The 20,303-nt window shown below is 36.7% G+C and overlaps 2 protein-coding genes across 4 annotated transcripts in view; one reads left to right on the top strand and one right to left on the bottom strand.

Annotated features, from left to right (window-relative positions):
- Nucleotides 1-11,421, bottom strand: part of PAICS (phosphoribosylaminoimidazole carboxylase and phosphoribosylaminoimidazolesuccinocarboxamide synthase) — a 48,902-nt gene extending 37,481 nt beyond the window's left edge. For both annotated transcript variants that reach the window (XM_024131993.3, XM_024131994.3), the window contains exons 1-3: nt 11,040-11,421; nt 5,925-6,011; nt 2,781-2,870 (exon numbers count right to left, since the gene is read on the bottom strand). In XM_024131993.3, coding sequence (XP_023987761.2) covers nt 2,781-2,870; nt 5,925-6,011; nt 11,040-11,421 — 559 coding nt within the window. The remainder of the gene's footprint in view (nt 1-2,780; nt 2,871-5,924; nt 6,012-11,039) is intronic.
- Nucleotides 1-20,303, top strand: part of PPAT (phosphoribosyl pyrophosphate amidotransferase) — a 38,405-nt gene that overhangs the window by 10,223 nt on the left and 7,879 nt on the right. The window contains exons 2-6 of one of the 2 annotated variants that reach the window (XM_007115937.4): nt 13,055-13,121; nt 17,396-17,602; nt 18,621-18,733; nt 18,837-18,982; nt 19,511-19,583. In XM_007115937.4, the coding sequence (XP_007115999.2) occupies nt 13,055-13,121; nt 17,396-17,602; nt 18,621-18,733; nt 18,837-18,982; nt 19,511-19,583 (606 nt within the window). The remainder of the gene's footprint in view (nt 1-13,054; nt 13,122-17,395; nt 17,603-18,620; nt 18,734-18,836; nt 18,983-19,510; nt 19,584-20,303) is intronic. The other variant, XM_007115938.4, reaches the window with a different exon arrangement.

Genomic DNA, 20,303 nt, shown 5'->3' on the forward strand with positions numbered 1-20,303 from the left:
AAGTTTTTAAAAGTTCTCAACACTGTTTCATGTGACTAAAGTACATTAGAATATATAATAATTTTACTGCTAAGTTTATCCAAATTGTGTACAAAATATACAGAAGTGTTTAAATATTCCATTTTAAAGAAAACTATAGACTAATCTTCAGTCTGTTAAAATAAATAAATGAATTGGAGAAAACAAAATGCTTGGCACGCCTTCTGAGATACTAACAATAGATACTTTAATGCCCTCTGCTGGCCATCACATTGCTAATTTTTGTGAAATTGCCAGGATAGTGAATATTTTAATTTTGGAAATACATTTTACTACAGCCAAAAGGAAAATAGTTTTAAGATTATTCTTAAAAGAACCATGTAGTCTTTCACATGTGAGTTTTAGGCTGACGATAAGAGTGGCCTCTAATAGGATATATGCGTCGGTCTCTACCCCTCTGAGTTGATCTACCTGTGACTGTCCTATACTAGAAAGCAGTGACTTTGGCCAGAATGCCAAGGTATTTAGGTATTCTACCTCATTTAAATAGCAACTGATACGGAGATTCATTAAGGCAATTTAATTTCTCCATATTCAGAAGAGACAGGTAGCTAGCTGATAAGATTGTCAAACACAAGTTTCCCTTCAGACAACCAGTCCTTTCTCCCGCGGTAGCTTTCTGATTCCTTTTATCCTCTATTGCCTATGCTCAGACAGGGAGAAAAATAAATTTATTTTAGATCCAAAGAAGTAGTTATTCAGTTTTCATGGGCCATTTCTTTTTACTTATTTACTTAGGCATAGCCTAAGAGTTCTATGATTCTTCCCAGTGATTAACTTCTTCATATTTCGTTGGTCATACATTTTTTAAGTGATAATTTGCTGGAAGTAGCTAATTTTTCTACCCCAAGTGGAATCAAATTGGATTTTATGTATTACTGTCTTCAGCCATCTGCTGGTATTATTCTCTAAAACCATGACAACCTGGCTGTGCTTGATCTTCTCTAAAAATACAGGTGCCTGAATCCACTCTACAACACACACTAAACCAAAATCTCCAGGAGTTCTAAGTTGGGAACTAATTAGTTATCCAGAATTCAGGGGTCCACAGCTCTAGCTGGATTTTTATTTGAAATATGAAAGAAGCTTATAGTATACTTTTAAGGTAGGAAAGTGTTACTTTTGGGAGATCGGTTTTATGACCAAGTGTCAACATTAACAATATGGAGCAATGGCAACTCCGATAATAATATTTATTAGTAAAATGTATAAAAAAAAAATAAGGTGACCTCTACCTATTGATGTGAACTTTTTTTCTAAAGATAAATATCCATGTCTTTAACCTCAACAGAACAATCTTCCAAATAGTGGACTGGCAACTTGTGCATCAAGAGGTATAGGTTGCAGGTGTGCCTAAAATTCTTGCCTATTTAAATTGTTTTCATATGTATTTAGCTGCTGAGATCCATGTGGGTTTATACCTTTGCTTTTATTTTCATCTGAAAGTTTAAAATAGTATTATTTCTAGAATGACTGTAAACATCCTGTTTCATATTTTCTAAATATATTCCATACTAACATGTAAACATAGCAAACAACTTTTTAAAACCTATCTGTTTACATCTGACTTAATATTTTCCTTTTACATATAAAAAATTATCTTGAGGTGTTGTACTTAAGTGAGTTTTCCAGAGGACTAACAAGCTTACATCTTCTGAATGCTAAAGTTTTTAACTTTTTTCATGGAAATCCTTCTGCCTTATTAAACACTATACGTAGTAATCTGATTTTAACTCCTAATGACAAGGCCCATTGCAGCGATACCTTTAGAATCCTTAGGAGCACAGAGCTTTGTTTACTTTTGTTGTCTCATGCTAGTCAGCTGCACATTCCTGTCTAGTTAGTCTCCTTAATTTCTCTCCATTTATACCTGTCAGTGTTCTGGCAGCTACCCTTTTTCCCATCGAGCTTTTTATCTGAAGTTTGCCAAGACCATGGGGCACCTGATTTTTTAATCAGCATTGGTCTTTATACTTTCCAAGGCTATATGAAGCTTTGGACTGCAAGACTACATACAAGGCCTGTGATGGCTAGGTTTCTGCTTGGGGGCCTAGTGATCCCCTCTTCCCCCAATTTTGGTTTGTGTAAAAGGCAAACCATCCGATAGGAAACACACACTCTTCATAGCCTTACTACCCTATAGCACAGGGCAGTGATTCTCAAATTTGAACATATATCAGAATCACCTGAAGTACTTAACAGATTGCTGGGCCTCACCTTCAGAGTTTCTGATTCTGGATGGAGCCCAAGAATTTGCATTTTGAATAAGTTCCCAGATGATGCTGATGCCACTACACTTTGAGAACAACAGCCTTAGGGAACTTTACTCTCATTAACAATTTCCACCTTCCATTTCTGTAGTTTGGAAATGTATTATCCAACAGTACTTCATAATGTTATAACATTCTCGTATATGTTCTTTTTTAAAAATAGATCTTTATTGGAGTATAACTACTTCACAATACTGTGTTAGTTTCTGTGGCACAACAAAGCGAATCAGCCATATGCATACACATGTCCCCATAAAACTCATCTTGAAGGCCTCACCCTTATGACCTCATCTAAACCTAATTATCTCCCAATGGCCCCATCTCCAAATGTAATAACAGCGGGGGTTGGGGCTTCAACATACGAATTTGGGGGTGACACAGTTCAGTCTGTAGCAGCATCTTATAATAACATTTTATGTATTTTGTCACAGACCAAAAAAAAAACAAAAACAAAAACGAATACTGTTTTACCTGTGCCAGGGCTTTGTCTCATATCTGTCTCTCTTAGGTCTTCTGACAAATTACTGACCAAGTCGTCTTCAGCTGCATCTCCAGCAATGACTGTATGAACATAGTGGGATATATGGTGGTTTGTTTTTTATTTACTTTCAGATTTGTGTTTTAAGTTCTGATATATTATTTTCCCCTTTAGAGTGAACCTGATACTAAAAACTGTGGTTGTTTACTTTTCTGTAGCTTAGATTCCCCATCCTTAAACATATTTTTTAGTCATAGGTCACTATAAATATCTGGTGTTACAAATCTCTCACTAGGTCTTCTGACATAAAACTGACAGTCATCTTCAGCTGCACCTCCAGCAATTACTGTATGAACATAATCAGGCCACTGCTGTTGGGCTACTTGATCACCAGTTATTTTACATTTTAATTTTAATGGGGGAGATATATAGTTCTCCAGCAGACCAGTTTGTTGTCCACCAGTGAAACATTTTAGGACTTCTCACCACCATTTCCCAATCCTAACTCTCTATCATTTCCCTCTCTTTCCCCTAGACACACACTCATACTCTTAAGAATTAGGACTGCATCATTTAATGATGTTAAGATCTAGAAACATTATGTTTGGTAGAGGTCTTTAAGAACGTCTTGTCCAGTCTGCCATTTTACATAGTCAGGTCTAGAGGAGAGACTTGTGAGTTCAAAGTTCCACAGAGACTGAGTTAGAACTTGGATTGCCTGACTCCTGGCCTAGAACTCATACAGTTTATTTCATGCTGTCTGTCATGTCTTTGTGTATATTGCACCTCAGTCCTTTGGGTTGAACTCATTTTGAAGAACTTTATGATGTGTCCCAGGATAACTCACACTTACATTCTCACAGGTTTTGTATTTTTCTAAGTTTTTCAATACCCCTTTTCTGTTTACTCATGATTTTACCACAACTAGTATGAAAATTTGCTTTAACTTCTGCCATCTGGAATTGCATTTTTGCTTTATTGAAATTGGTCTTTTTAAACTTCTAGAAATTCAAATTTCTTTCCTCCTGTGTGACTGTACTGTTCTCTGTGTTCTGATCAAATATACGTGAAATCTGTTTCATGATAAATTGAGCAATTAGCTTGTTGAATAGCATTTAATGAAACCTATTTAACTTAGACTGTATTCATGTATTGACATTTTTTTTATATGGTATCATGATGTTAAGATTACTTTTCTTTGCCTTCCTACCTGTCTGATCCTCTTCCATTTTTACATTGGCACATCCTGTGGCTTCCTTTCCATCGTGGGATTCCTGTTCTTGTGAGTTTTCTGTTTTACTGTGTCCCAGAATAGCATCCAACTCAGTAAAAAATTTCATACTCTTAGTCATGCCTAGGTCTTGAGCCATTCTTACAATCTTGTATTCATGTTTTAAGTTTTTGTACTTTGTTCTGCACTGCTTCCAGTCTCTCTCTATTCCGAGTTTCTGAAGCTCGGCAGCAATTTGTTCAAATATCCTTTTATTTCTCACTGTTCCCTCTAGTTGTTGTTGTATGCCTTTATCAGACCAGATGCCTATTAGAGCCCTGACTTCTGGCACAGTCCAGTGTTTTCCTCCTTCATTTGCTACAGCTGGAATGAAAGTTGGATTATTAGGGGGTTCCATTATTGGTGTAGAGTTACCTGTACCGGGTGGGGAGGGAAACAGATATATGGGTTACACACGTCAGCTAAGATAAATAATTGGATGCAACATTAGTAAAGGAAGTAATTTTCTCTGTAGGAGATGGAATGAAAATCGTAGCTTAGCTTTTCTATTAACCTAGTCGAGAAATGGAAGTACAGAACCTGAATCTGTTCCTTACCGTGACAGTGACTGGCTTTAATAAAGCTGTGTTTTTAATTAGTTACATTTCGATCAACTTTCTTCTCTATCGTTTCTTTCTCTTCCATTCCACTCCTTTAGTATGTGGGATGTATGTTAGTATATAGTGAGAGTCGAATATATAATTTTGTAATATTTATTTGTCAAAAGCAATAAATATAATTACATAAGAAAACAGCTTGTTGAAGACAACTTTTTCATGATAGGTGTGAGCAATTTATCTCCTTCCCTTGCTTTTTCTTTATCTAATGGTTTCCATTTGCTGCATATCAGAATCTCCTAGGGAGCTTTTATAAACCACTGCCCTCACCCCTTACCCCTGGATTGTGATTCTAGTGTGCAGTTCAGGGTTGAGAACCAAGACTATTCATGAATGAAGGGCTTGGAAGAGGCACATTAATAACTGGTGCTACCTACTCTTTGTGAAAATAAAAGATGTCCCATTGGTTAAAGACCAAATGCCAAAGTGAAATATTATATTCTTTTAATGCAAGGAAATGTGCCAGAAATTTCATAATGCATTAGGCAGAATGTCTCCACTTAGTTATAAATACTTTAATAACTTTGTATTACATCTCTGGTACAGTTTTGCAACTCGTTTTATGGTGATGGCATTACTTGACATTATATTGGTTATTTAACAACCCATTATCTTGTTTTTCTCAGATTTCATGTTTAATAAAAAGGTAGTTCGGACCTCAGCATCCATAACATTACTCATTAAAAAAACACTATAGTATTTACTTGAGGTAGGGAGTTGTTTTTATTTTGTGGTGTATTTAATTTCTTTTCTTTAAGATGCTTTTCAGTATTTTTCCATACTTGGATTAACTTTCAATAAGAATATAGAAGCAAGAAGGAGATTTATGTTGACTTTTTGGGTGAATAAAATCATCCTTGACTTCATTATGTATTTGATATTATTTACTTTCAAATATAAAATTCTGTTTTTCTTAGACCCCAGGAATGCTGAAGTCATATGCTCATTAAATATTAAGCACTTACTATGTGTAATTTTGGCCATCAGATTCCGTACTATATTTAAAGAATAAAGATTGGAGGTTTGAAGGCTAATATTTCCAGGCAATTTATATTTTGTTAAGAAAATCATTTGTTTTAGAAATGATTTTTTTTTTGTATAGGTTGGTAAAAAAGGGGGAAACATAAATTAATCTTAAGTGTTTCTACCAGGAAAACTCACCCATTTTCTCAGATTTGAAACCAATCTTACTTTCCAATTTGAAATTGGATTAGTTTCGCTATATATTTGGCCCACCATACCATACCTACCTAGTTCCATTGGTCTGACATGAGAAACCAAAAGTAAAGGATTTCCTGGGATGTCTTCCTTGTCTACTGATGTAACTGACATTTTGCCTGGAAAGAGAGAATTCCTTTTAGAAATAAGTACGAAGGAAAATTAAAATTGGATTATAACTGATAATGCTAATAGTTTGAGTTGAATTTGTTCATATTCATGAAGGATTATAGATTTAGGGTAGATGCTTTTTGTAATAGTGGTATAATATGGTTTAACTATGTCCATAAAGAGAAATCTAATTTCTTCCATCACATTGACATTTTGAACTTCCACTAGAATTGTTTGCTTATTTTATAAGTTTCTAGAGATGGTTGTAGTTAGTTTTCAAGTTAAATTACGTCTTTAAAATGAGGTATTTTCTTTTTTTGTGTGTTTTAGGTGCTTTAACATAGTCGGCCCTTTAAGTGATACTGGTAATGTGAAAGAGAAACCCTGCAATGAGATAATCAGAAAATCTTGTTTTATTGGAATATATGGTCAAATAGCTGAGTTTGTATGTATCTTATGTAACTAGTTGATTGATACATACTAAACTTTCCAGTAATTAACTAAGTTTTGCTTAAATGGACCAAGGAATGTACCATTTAAAAGAACCATGCCAGCCTTGAAAAATGAAGACATCCCTCCTTGATCTCCTTATATCATTTCCACATGTTTTTCTAATTTTGTTTTACTGAGTAACAGAAATAGCATTATATTTTACATTAGGAGATCAAATGTTAGGTATGATTTTGATGGTGTAAACATTCATTTTAAAATCACTATTCACCATTATAATTACAAGGCATTCCATTAAAGAATAAGAAAATGAATGCTGTTTATCATCTTAAACATTATACTGGGGATTCTTATATTTAAAAAAACAAGTGAAAAATAAGGGAAGTCTCAGTGTTTTCAAATGGCATAATTATATAAATTTAAAACTCAAAATAAAAATTGTCAGTTTTTAAATCAAGTTTCATAATTATTTGAGGCTAAATTGCAGTTAGGGAATATTTTGGATTTAGTTGGGAATATGGGAAATAAAAATCTGAAGTTGGGCTTTCCTGGTGGCGCAGTGGTTGAGAGTCCGCCTGCCGATGCAGGGGACACGGGTTCGTGCCCCGGTCTGGAAAGATCCCACATGCCGCGGAGCTGCTGGGCCCGTGAGCCATGGCCGCTGAGCCTGCGCGTCCAGAGCCTGTGCTCCGCAACGGGAGAGGCCACAACAGTGAGCGGCCCGCGTACCGCAAAAAAAAAAAAAAAAAATCTGAAGTTACATAAGAATTCTCTTTAGAGAGAAGAACAAAATATATTAATATCCCCAGGTAATTTAAAAGCTGAGCTTGATGAGAACAGCAAGGAAAGGTAGGGTTTGCTATTCTGTTATCTGCTTTAGGGCCTACTTTTGTTTACTGAAAAGGTCCTGGAGCTGAACATACAGGTGGGGCAGGGGAAAGAAAAGCTCTCTCCCCAGCTTCTTCAGGTGATTTCTCTTTTTTTCCCTTAGGTTGGTCATTCCTAGCGTGAATCCTAAAATTGTATGTAGGGGCCCCATGCCATGGAGATTTTAAACTGAAACTCTTAAGTCATTATTCCTAATGCATTTGTATATAGGAAGAGGAGGGAAAGAGAGCAGAAACTTTCTTTCAGTGAAGGAATATGATTTGGCCGCAGTTGGCCAAAGGTATTCTGAGGTTGAGGATAATTATAATTTCCGGAACGTGAAGCGTCTTAGAATTTGTATTTGGGTCTTTTGCCAAGGCTCAGTCAGACTACCTGCTGCCTAACAGAGGGGACCAGATCCTCTGTCCTTACCCCTTGCGTGAATGAGGTTGATCCCAACAGTAGAAAAGGCACATTCATTTCCTTCCCTTCCTCTTTCTACCCTACACCAATAAAAATTCTGCTGCTTCCACCAAAAACACCAGAAGACATTATAAATGAATTAGACCTGGAGAAAGGTGAGCTTTCTAAGCCTGAGAAAAGAAACTATGTGACTATGTTAAAACTTTCAACTTTTGTGGGTTGAATAAAAATCAGCCAAACTTGTAAGGCCAAAAGAGGTCATGCAGATTTTTCGAAGACCTCAATTGACATGAACAGTCAATTTGTAAAACTGAATAAATATGTAGGAAGATGTTCCACAGCACTAGTAATTAAACGCAAAGTAAAAGTTATTTATTGCATACACTGTTGTACTCGGTTCTTTATTAAATTAGCATACTCCATTATTTATTAAATTACCAAAGTCTCTCCCCCTTTCAACCTCACTCCATAATCTTACTTGACAGGGTTCTATAAAAGGGACAGTCTCATTGTTAAATTACAATTCTTTTGGAAAGCAGTTATTTTGGCAATATGTTTCAAAGTAATTATACCCCCCCAACCAGAAATTGAATTCTGATAGTCTATCCTAAAGTAATAATTTTAAGTATGGACAATTATAATTGATTGTAGGGAATTCCCTGGCGGTCCAGTGTTTAGGACGTGGCGCTTTCACTGCTGGGGCCCAGGTTCAATCCCTGGTCAGGGAACTAAGATCCCGGAAATCGTGTGGTGTGGCCAAAAAAAAAGAAAGGTAATCGATTGCAGCATCCGTTATATAAGGGGGCAAAGACCCAAACTCTGGTATATGCACTCAGTTAAATATTGTGGAACCATTAAGTAACATTTAACCCTAAATTATGGTCAATTCTGGGTATAATTTAAAGATTATTTTAAATGTAAACAAAATGCTATTTTTTTTGTAATTTTATAATTTAAAAAATTGTATAAAAACAATCAGTGGCATTGTGGAAGTTGAGAAGGGGCTGAAAACTAGGTAGGCCAGTTAAGAGGTTATCCTAACATTCCATGCGATGATGAAGTTCTGGATGGTGGTAATGAAAATGGAGCCGAGAGATAAATTTATGAAACACGTCAGGAGATTTTTTTTTAAGGACTTAGTGACTGACAAAAAATCAAGGTTGTCTCAAACACTTCTATTTAAGTGACCAGAAATACAGTGATAGTAAGGTGGAAGCAATTTGTAGGAGGATCAGTTTTGATGGGGGAAGAGAGTTGGTTTTAGAACTGGGTGTTTGAGGGCTTCCCTGGTGGCGCAGTGGTTGAGAATCCGCCTGCCGATGCAGGGGACGTGGGTTCGTGCCCCAGTCCGGGAAGATCCCACGTGCCGCGGAGCGGCTGGGCCCGTGAGCCATGGCTGCTGAGTCTGCGCGTCTGCAGCCTGTGCTCCGCAACGGAAGAGGCCACAGCAGTGAGAGGCCAGTGTACCACAAAAAAAAAAAAAAAAAAAAAAAGAACTGGGTGTTTGACATACCCTAAATATACATGGTTAAGGTGTAGTATTGTGGGCCCTCTGCTTATGAGTGAAATGGGGAGTTTGGAGCCATGCAAGTAGCTGAAAGGGCTAGAAGATCCCATTAAGAAGTGGCGATGTTAGCATCACATCTTCATTACGCCAACCTGTGGTTAAATCAAGGCCTTTCAGAAGCTCAGTGAGTGATTTACTTATTGTTAATCAATACTTAAAGCATTTAGATGATGATGAGTGCAGAGTGATTAACTGAATAAAATAATATAATTACTGTTTAACTTGGTAATGACTGCAAAGCTTTCTCAGAATTTGGTTTGGTATTAAAAGTGTAAAGGCAGTAAGTTGCGTGGATTTTTTACCAAAGGATTTTATTATTGAGCTTTAAACACGAAGTTCAGATAACCCAAGTTAACTCAACTGTAATCTCTCATCTTTAACCCCCCTTCTTATTTGGTACCTTTATTATACCACTTACCACTTTCTTTTGGGTTACATTTATTCACAGTTCCCTCCTTTCTGTGGTTACATCCATGAATGCATGTAACTCACTGCTTTGTACACGGTGTACACAGACAGTAGGTATTAAACAGATTTTGAATTGAATTGAACAACTCTGTTCTTAAAAATAGCTACTCTAAGATTTTGGCCATGGGAGAAATCTCAGCTGCCATTGATTTTTCCCAATTTGCCTAGTGATGCGTTCTGCTTCCACAGTGAGCAAGCTCTATGTAAATAGTGTTGGGTTTAACAACACAGCAGCTCAAGAACCTTGTTTTAATAAGGCATATATTACTTCGCAGATATTGTATTTTTTGCAGATTAAAGGTTTGTGGCAACCCTGTGTCAGGCAAGCCTGTTAGTGCCATTTTTCCAACAGCATGCTCGTTTCAGGTTTCTGTCACATTTTGGTAACTCTCAAGATTTTTCAAACTATTTAATTTTATTATGGTGATCTGTGATCAGTGATCTTTGATGTTACTGCTACAACTCACTGAAAGCTAAAATGATGGTTAGCATTTTTTTAGCAATGAAGTATTTTTAAATTAAGGTATATACATTGTTTTTTTTTTTTTTTAGACCTAATGATGTTACACATTTAATAGACTACAGTATAGTGTAAACATACTGTATATGCACTGTGAAACCAAAAAGTTTGTGTGACTCGCTTTGTTGGGATATTTGCTTTATTGCAGAGGTCTAGAGCTGAACCCACAATATCCCTGAGATATGCCAGTATTTAAATCATTTAATCATAAATCATTTAATCTATCAAATCTATTTGTTTTACTTACTGTTAAAATGGAGATGTTCTTCCAAACAAGTAATGAAGTTCTTTATCAGTTATTAGTATTTTAGTGCTTTTATTTATAAATTTAGGAAAATGGGAACATAATATAGAGCAGAAAGTTCTGTCTTATTTGGAGCTGTGGGAAAACAACAGTTGAGCAATATATTTTTTTTCACGACTCTTATAAAATTAAGACTTAAAATATTTTCAGAACCCAATCCATTTTCCAAAAACTGCATCAACATGGGTAAGGAGCAGTTGGCACTAGCAGTTGGTGTCATTTTAACGTGTTTTTTCTGTATTTTACAGATTTTTTAAATGGTTGGCATTATACTCTTTTGAAATTAATTTTTACCTTGTGCAAAATAGCATATACATAACAGGTCAGTTATTTTTCTCAACCTTGATATTTCAGGCTATATTTATCATATGGACTCAAGTCTGGTTCTTTTACAGTTTGTTAGGTAAAAACAAAAGAATGGTACTTTTTCTTTTTACCTTCAGTGATCTCTGGGGCTGTACTTTGGCTCAGCGTTGCCAGGCACCTGTCATTTGCATCTTCCTCTGTTAATTGTGTGGCAGGTTCATACTGCAGGATCGCATCCAAATCATGGAAGAACTTCATAGTTTTAGAGCTGTCTCCAGAGTTGTGGGCATATTTAACTGTTCTGTATTCATATTTGAGATTTTTGTACTTTGCCCGGCACTGTTTCCAATCTCTGTATACTCCTAGTGCTTGCAGCCTTTTAGCAATGTAGATAAATATTCCTTTATTTCTCAGTGTTCCATAAAGTTGTTTTCGTATATTTTTTTCTGCCCAGATACTTAGCAAAGCTTTAACCTCTTCCTCAGTCCAGTGCTTTCCTGCTCCACTCTCCATGTTGAAAGTGACCTGGAAATGATTCACTATTTCTAGCCAAGGTTTTGTTTCCTAGGAAACCAGACGGCTGGTTGTCAATAAGCTCTGAAGAGCTGAAAGGATCTAGTTTAACTGGTTCAAGCTGCCTGAGGGGAGTAACTTGAGAAACTGCCAAATAAGCAGGCTTTGTGATTAAAGAAGCCTGGACCTAAATGATTCCTAATGTTATTCATTTCAGCTTTAAAGGAAAAATTACCCTTGAGATGAAAGGGAAAGAAAACTTTTTTTGTGTTTATTTCTAGTTTACTATATGATTGTTGATATTTTGTTTGTTTGTTTTGGAAATGGTTGGCAGAGGTTCTTTCTGCCCTAAGGTTTATGGCTAACATTTTTATTTCTCCTCTGGTATGAATCACTTAGTCTTTGAACATTGGTTAACTACAAACCACATCATTTCACTAAATAAATAAATCCTAAGTCACAAATTATTCATTTATATAGGATGTATAGTATTATGCATGTCTGTTTTCAGCATAATAGTTCATAGTATTTAAAGCATTGGTAATTTAGTAAAATCACTTCAATTTTAATTTTTTAGATTTTTACTTTGCAAGTACATTTAATATTGTAGTTTTTCTTGTCATTAAAATGTCTAAACAATTACAATTTTGGAAAAGATCCTTTTTACCAAATAAATCATGTATTAGTTGTTAATGTATACAGACACATTATGGTAGAGATTTACTTTTTATTTCTACCCTGATATATATTCTTTGGAACAAAAATTTGTTAAAAAACATCTAGTATTTATAGCACTTGTTCCGAACGATTAAAAACTGTTGAACACTTTGAACCTTTATTGTATCTTTTGAGTTTGTACTCCACTGTGGTGCAGATCCTCTAAGTCTTACGAGTGTGTTACCCTACCTAGATAGGAAGCCTAGCTTCTGGCTTTCTTTGTATCATCACCTAAAAATACTAATGCAGGAAATGAGATACAGAGTGCCTCATCAGCTTGGGGTGTTTTGAAGTAGCATTTATTTTCTGAAGACAAAAGTGATAGATATTTGACAGAAAAAATTTGATGAGTGCAAAAAGCAAAACAAAACAAAAAAAATAAATTTTGTTCATAATTCCAGTACCCACAAGCATTTTACCTGCTATTTTATTTGGAGCTTTTTATTTATATCTACATACTCAACCTTATTTAGAGGTCACATAATACAGAGGTTAGGAGTACAAGTTTTGAAGTCAGATTGTCTGTTCTAATCCTGGCCGTGCCACCATCCTCTGTGTGACATTAGACAAGTTACTTCTGTTTCTTTAGTGTTGTCCTTTTCTGTAAAATGTGAATGGTCATCATAGTACCTACTTCAGAGGATTGTTTTCAAAGCCTAATAAATTAGATCATTCATGTAAATGCTTAGGACAGTGCCTGGCATATTAGTTAGAACTCAGACAGTCTCATCTGCTGCTATTGCTAATTGTTGTCATTGTCATCATCATGAGTGGAAGTGGCACTAGTGCTAGTAGCATTTAATGTGTTGCAAGACTGAGTTCATGGATGTTATTGAGAAAAGTATGTTTCATAAAAGTCATTAAGAAGCTTATCAATGGGGTACATTTAACAGATGATACCTTTTTATATTCACAGGGGTCAGGAGAGTGCTGGTATTGTGACCAGTGATGGGAATTCGATACCAACATTCAAAACACACAAGGTATATTTAAGCATTAAAAAATGTTGAGTATAAAGGTAACAATAGCCTGAAGATAACTAGTATATAGTGGTGAGGGGAGGAACTTTGAATAAAAATCATTTGTAATTAGAAGTATAGTTGACCCTTGAACAATGCAGGTTATGGACGCTGACCTTCGTTCAGTCCAGTATCTGCATATATCTTTTGACTCCCCCAGAACTTAACCACTAATAGCCTACTGTTGACGGGAAACCTTAACTGATAACATAAACAGTTGATTAACACATATTTTGTACGTCATATGTATTATATACCATTCTTACAATAAAGTAAGCTAGAGAAAAGAAAGTATTATTAAAATCATAAAGGAGAGAAAATACATTTACAGTATAGTACTGCCTTTATCGATACAATAAGCTTATGTTGTCTTTTTACAAGATAAATTCTGTCAGTACCTATGTTAATGTAGTCTTAATACAGAACACTGTAGATGTTATGTAAGTATTACTAACATTAGACCTCAAAAATGAAAAGATAATGTGAAAAAATTCATATTTATAGGTATAACAATTCATGCATTGGTAACAAAGAAGCAGCAATATGATTGCTTTATGGTTGCCTAGCCTATACACTAATAAATGAATCGTTATAAAATATCACTTACTTTATGCCTATGTAAGGATGGGCTATCCACTTTAATACCAGTTTTGCACATGATGTTGTACACAGTGACTACTTAGGCAATGGTGATGGTGGTGACACAAAAATGTCTCATATGGTTTTTGCTGTAGTTACTAGATTTTCACAAGAAGACTCTCACACATCCACAACAGATAAGTTTATTAACTGTACAGTATGTTGTTGATTCACTATTCATTAAGTGGAAGTGGATCATCATAAAGGACTTCATCCTAGTAGTCTTCATTCCTAATGAGTAGGCTGAGGAGGAGGAGGAAGAGGAGGGGTCGGTCTTGCTGTCTCAGGTGTGGAAGAGGTGGGGAGGGGTGGCAGGAGAGGCAGGTACACTGTATGTAACTTGATGGAAATATGTCGTAATTTCTGTCTGACTTTTTTGCTTTTTTAATTTCTCCCAGAATGTTTCTGTGTGGTACCAATCGCTCCACGGTTTGCTTTAGTTTCAGTGCCTGTATCATAGAAGGGTCCATGTTGTAAAAGAATTCCAAAAAGAGTCTTGAATAATCGGAACCCTACTGCCGGAGTGTCAGTTTGTTTCTGGCACTGCTTCTTCTGTGTCTTATTCCTCATCATCTGGCACTGGTTCGAAAGCACTCATCTCCACCAAGTCATCTTTTGTTAATTCCTCTGGTATGGTGACTGTTAGCTTTTGAATTTCTCCAGGATCCCTATCTTCACCTTCATCCCCCACCATTTTTATTTATTTATATATTTATTTATATTTTTAATTTTTTTGCCATATCCACAATCTCTTTCATGATTTCTTTGACTGGTTCTGTCGTAAATCCTATGAAGTCATGCACAACATCTGGACACAGTTTTCTCCAGCAGGAATTTATTGTTTCAGGCCTGACGGCTTTTCCAGCTTTTTCTATAACAACTGCGGCATCTTCAGTGGTGTAATCCTTCCAGGCTTTCATGATGTTCTTTCTGTTGGGTTTGTCTTCCATGGCATAGACAGTCCTCTCCATAGAGTACCTTGTGTAATGAGCCTTGAAGGTCCTTATGATCCCCTGATAGGGAGGCTGAATTAGAGATATGTTTGGGGGCAGGCACACCACTTTGACCACTTGGGTCTGATCGTGTTGAACTCATGGGGTTCTGGATGGCAGGGGCGTTGTCCAATATCAAAAAAACTTGAAAAAGGCAGTCCCTTACTAGCAAGGTACTTCCTGACTTCAGGGATAAAGCATTGATGGAACCAGTCCAGAAAAAGTGTTCTTGTTGTGCAGGCTTTCTTGTTGTACAGCCATGAGTTAAAAGACTAGCAGCCGGACTTCCCTGGTGGCGCAGTGGTTGAGAGTCCATCTGCCGATGCAGGGGACACGGGCTCGTGCCCCGGTAAAAAAAAAAAAAAAAAAGAAAAAAAAAGAATACGCTTGTCAATGCAGGGGACATGGGTTCAAGCCCTGGTCCAGGAAGATCCCACATGCCGCGGGGCAACTAAGCCCGTGCACCACAACTACTGAGCCTGCGCTCTAGAGCCTGTGAGCCACAACTACTGAGCCGGCATGCCACAACTACTGAAGCTCGCACTCCTAGAGCCCGTGCACCGCAGCAAGAGAAGCCACCGCAATGAGAAGCCTGCGCAACGCAACGAAGAGTAACCCCTGCTCGCCACAACTAGAGAAAGCCTGTGCGCAGCAACAAAGACCCAGTGCAGCCAAAAATAAAATAAATAAATAAATAAATATATATATTTCAAAAAAAAAAAAAAAAAGACTAGCAGCTGCTGTTTATCTTTTCCCCTCAAGGCTCGGGGGTTAGCAGCTTTATAGATAAGGGCAGTCCTGATCCTAAACCCGACTGCATTTGCACAAAACAGGAGAGTTAGCTTATCCCTTAACTGTTAAATCCTGGTGCTTGCATTGCTTCACTTCCTTACTGATAAATGTCCTTTGTGGTATTTTATTTCCCACAATAGGGCCCTTTTGCTTTAAAACCTGTTGTTTTTTTGCGTTAAAAACCTGTTCAGGCAGATATCCTTTCTCCTCAGTGATTTTCTTAATGCTGTCTGGGAACTTGTCTGCTGCCCCTTGGTCTGCAGAAGTCACTTTTCCTGTTATCTTGACATTTTTTACGCTAAATCTCTTCCTAAAAGTATCCAGCCATCTTTTGCTGGCATTTAATTCTGCAGCTTTAGATCCTTCACCTTCCTTTTGCATTGCCATCATATAATGACTTCACTTTTTCTCGAATCATATTAGATAGGTATGCCTTTCTTATAGCAATCATGCACCCACATGAAAGCTGCATTTTCAATATGAGATAAAAGGGTATTCACAAAAAGTGCAAGATTTTTGTGCCTGCTGGTATAGCTGCAGCAACGGCTTCACATACTTCCTTTTCTTTTTTTTACAATGGTCTTTATGCTGGATTCATTTATCTTGAAATGGTGGGGCAGCCGCAGCTGCAGACCTCAATCTACAGTAGACATCAAGCAATTCAACTTTTTCTTGTAAAGTCGTGACTGCTTCTTGGGAGCACTTTCAGCATCACTAGTGGCACTTTGAATGGGTCCCACGGTGTTACTCAAAGCTTACGGTATTGCAGTAAACACGAAGAAAAATACGCAGGAACTGAGAGAGGAGACTTTTTACTGCAATAGGCAACTTGAGGTAGAGATGAAGGGCTCACCCGGAGAGGACTAGTGTCACATGCATTTTAAGTGGGTACTTGCAGCACTTGAGCTCCCTGCAATATTAACAGGAGGTGGCTCCGAAATTATTACAGTATTACAGTACAGACTGCAGTTCATTTTATGCAGTTATGATGTAATACTGCACCTTTATGTTTGTTTACATTTCTCGAAACAGCAAATAGCACAGTTTATGGTTTGTGTTTGTTGTGTGCAAAAGTTTTGACAAATGTTAACATTTTATAATAGGATTGTGTATATTTTGTGGTAGTAAATGATAAAATAGACTAGTATCTACATATATTTTATTCATGACATACCCATCTTTTTCTTAATTTTTTTCAGTCACTCTAGACTACACGGTTCGTCTGCCAAGTATTTTAAATTGTTGCAAATCTCCAAAAAATTTTTCTGATATATTTATTGAAAAAAATCCATGAAAAAGTGGACCTGTGCAGTCCAAGCCTATATTGTTCAAGGGTCAACCATTTCTGTTTGTCATTTCTATTTTTATTTCTCTCCCAGTGATGATTTGCTAGACTGACTCAGACAAGTCATTTATTTGAATACTTTAACATGCTTTAATTTAAAATTACAAATAATTTAGTTTATTGTATTTGACAAATGTTAACGCTTAGTACATCTGTTCTTCAATGTTTTATCAAAAAGTATCTTATAAAACAAGCACTTCAACATTGTGACTACATTAAATACCACTGAATTTTTCACTTTAAAATGGTTAATTTTATGTTATGTGAATTTCACCACAAATATATATTTTAATGCATCACAGTTCTTACAATTAGGTTAGTCCCCCCCTTTTTTTTTAAGATTAGAATTCTGAAGCACAGAGAAATTAAGTGAACTGCATTTTCTAATTTGGGATTGTCTGAGCAAAGGCATATAAAAATGCTACTAGTGTTTTTTTCCCTAAAATGAGCTCTTACTTTGACTTTGCAAGGGAATGGGTCTTGTAAATCACGTCTTTACTGAAGACAATTTGAAGAAATTATATACTTCAAATCTTGGAATTGGACACACGAGGTACGCCACTACAGGAAACTGTGAATTAGAAAATTGCCAGCCCTTTGTTGTTGAAACACTTCATGGGAAAATAGCTGTGGCACATAATGGCGAATTGGTAAATGCTGCTCGCTTAAGGAAAAAGGTAAGGTTTTCTTAATGCATTTTCATGATTGTAATACATTACTGAAAAGAAGTTATTGAGGAGCTTGGCAAAGGGTATTACCCTATTGTTGCTACCTGTTGTCTAACTGCAAAGAACAACTGTATCAGAATTAGCTGGAGTACTTGTTATCATTACAAATTCTAAGAGATTCCCGCCCAGAGTCTGGGGAGGGGCCGGTTGCTGAGTCTGCATTTTAATATGCTCCTAAGGTGATTCTGATGCACTGCTTTGGAGTTGAGATTTGGAAAATTGATTTAAGTATTCCCAGAACTTTGTCCTGCCCTCTTCTTAGCCTCTGGCATCGTCATTACAATAATACAGTTTTTTTGCTCCGAAATGAAAAAAAAATTTTTATTCAGACAATTTAAAAAATATACATATGAAGTAAAAATTATTTAAAAACTCACTATTTAGAGGTACCACTGGAAGATCCATTCTAAACAATACCCAGGTCATTATTTTTCGCCTAACCCCTTACCCAGATGCTAGACTTCACCTCCACACATTTCGCTGCATCAGGGATGATCAGTGAGCATGGGTAGCCACCATCACCACCACCAAAAAACCTGAGTTGAGAGTCTGCACTGCAGTGTGCCACTCTTACGGGAATGTGTCCTATCTGTCAGGAGTGTCGAGGGCTGAAAAAGTTAGAACCATAATCCCAAACCCTCATGCCTTCTCCGTCCCCCTCATCCAGCCACCCACTGCAGGTCTACATTCCATCAAACTTAGTTTTCAAAAGCTTTCCTGTATACCTCCTAAAGCACTTTTTTTTTTTTTCCTTTTTTTCCTGTTTGAAAAGATTCAGAGACTTCCTATTGCCTCCAGCAGTGGTTCTCCGTTATTATGCATACATACCTACCATTGGTAGGATGCAGGATTCCGTAACTGAGCATCTACACGATGCCTGATCTCCTCCTGTGATGGCAGGCTATTGGGTGAGGAGTGAGTTAAAGCTTCCCCTCTAATGATTGCAACTTTTCTCCTTTCCAAATAGCTTCTGCGTCACGGTATTGGTCTGTCAACAAGTTCTGATAGCGAAATGATCACCCAGTTACTGGCGTATACCCCTCCTCAGGAACAAGATGACACCCCAGACTGGGTGGCAAGGTAATGGTAAAAGTAGGCTGAGTGTGCAGCTCTGGTAATGAGAGCTTGGTCTTGCATGTGTTTGTAACTAAAATTATTCATTCAATTATTTAATTGATTCCAGGATTAAAAACTTAATGAAGGAAGCACCCACAGCATACTCTCTGATTATTATGCACAGAGATGTGATTTATGCAGTACGAGATCCTTATGGAAATCGTCCTCTGTGCATTGGTCGTCTTATTCCTGTATCTGATATAAATGATAAAGGTAATGAACTTCAAAAGAAATATAATTTTATAATGCTTTTCCAAGTCATTGTCCTACAATTGGCACACCCTGAAATCTTTAGGCATAAGGAGCTTATTGAGTGAAAGCTAGGTAAAAAAGAAAAAAATGGCACTTAGTTTTCAAAGTACATTTCCTTGAGTATTTCTGAGCTGAGCCATTTTTAATATATTTAATGGGCACTTCTGTTTTGTCCTGTCTGAGTGGCCTATTCATGTCCTTTGCCCAGCCTTTTCATTTGTGCAGTATGATTTCAGCGATTTTCTTTTTGACTTATCAGATGTCTTATTCAAGCCATGAAACCATATTGTTTGAAGGAATCTTGGGATTATTAATTTTATTTTTGGTTCTAGTCAAATGAGGAACCACATGCTCTTAAAGTCATAGTAATGGATATTCTGTGAGCTCTTTTGCTTATCTATTTGGTGTTTAACTGTTCTCTTGAAATACGTAGCCTCTTTTAAAATTTCTTGAATTCAGTAACTGAATCGATTGTTTTGTGATTTACAGAAAAAAAATCTTCAGAAACAGAAGGATGGGTGGTGTCTTCAGAATCATGTAGCTTTTTATCTATTGGTGCAAGGTAAGTTTTATCTCACTCAGCACATCAACTTTTTCCACATCGATAAAAAAAACTTTTTTTGCTTCTGATGTCTGAAAGAATACATGTTTATAAATGCAGTTCCTTTTGTACATTGTACTCAGCAGTTGCACTGACATTAATGTCCCAGTAATACCTTCTAATCCTGGAACTGGCATCCTGTTTTCAAAATACCATGAGACTTATTTTAGAAAGGAAGAATCTCCTCAACAAGTAATAGTTATGAGCAAAAAAATTTAAGCCAGGATAAAAATGTTCTCTTTAGCCTTCATGCTTTTAAAAATCAATAAAATATAGGGCTTTAAATTTTTTAAATTCTAAATTTGAATTTAGGGGTAACAGATTTATGGAAATTACTGCTGGAGGAATACTACTTTTCTTCTTTTTAAAATAAATTTATTTATTTATTTGTTTTTATTTTTGGCTGCATTGGGTCTTTGTTGCTGTGTGGGGACTTTCTCTGGTTGCAGCGAGCGGGGGCTACTCTTCGCTGCAGTGCGCGGGCTTCTCATTGTCATGGCTTGTCTTGTCGGGGAGCACAGGCTCTAGGTGAGGGCTTCAGTAGTTGTGACTCACGGGCTCTGGATCACAGGCTCAGTAGTTGTGGCGTATGGGCTTAATTGCTCCGCAGCATGTGGGATCTTCCCGGACCAGGGATCAAACCCATGTCCCCTGCATTGGCAGGCGGATTCTTAACCACGG

This window comes from Physeter macrocephalus, chromosome 7 (assembly GCF_002837175.3).
Source record: "Physeter macrocephalus isolate SW-GA chromosome 7, ASM283717v5, whole genome shotgun sequence".
Lineage (NCBI taxonomy): Eukaryota > Metazoa > Chordata > Mammalia > Artiodactyla > Physeteridae > Physeter > Physeter macrocephalus.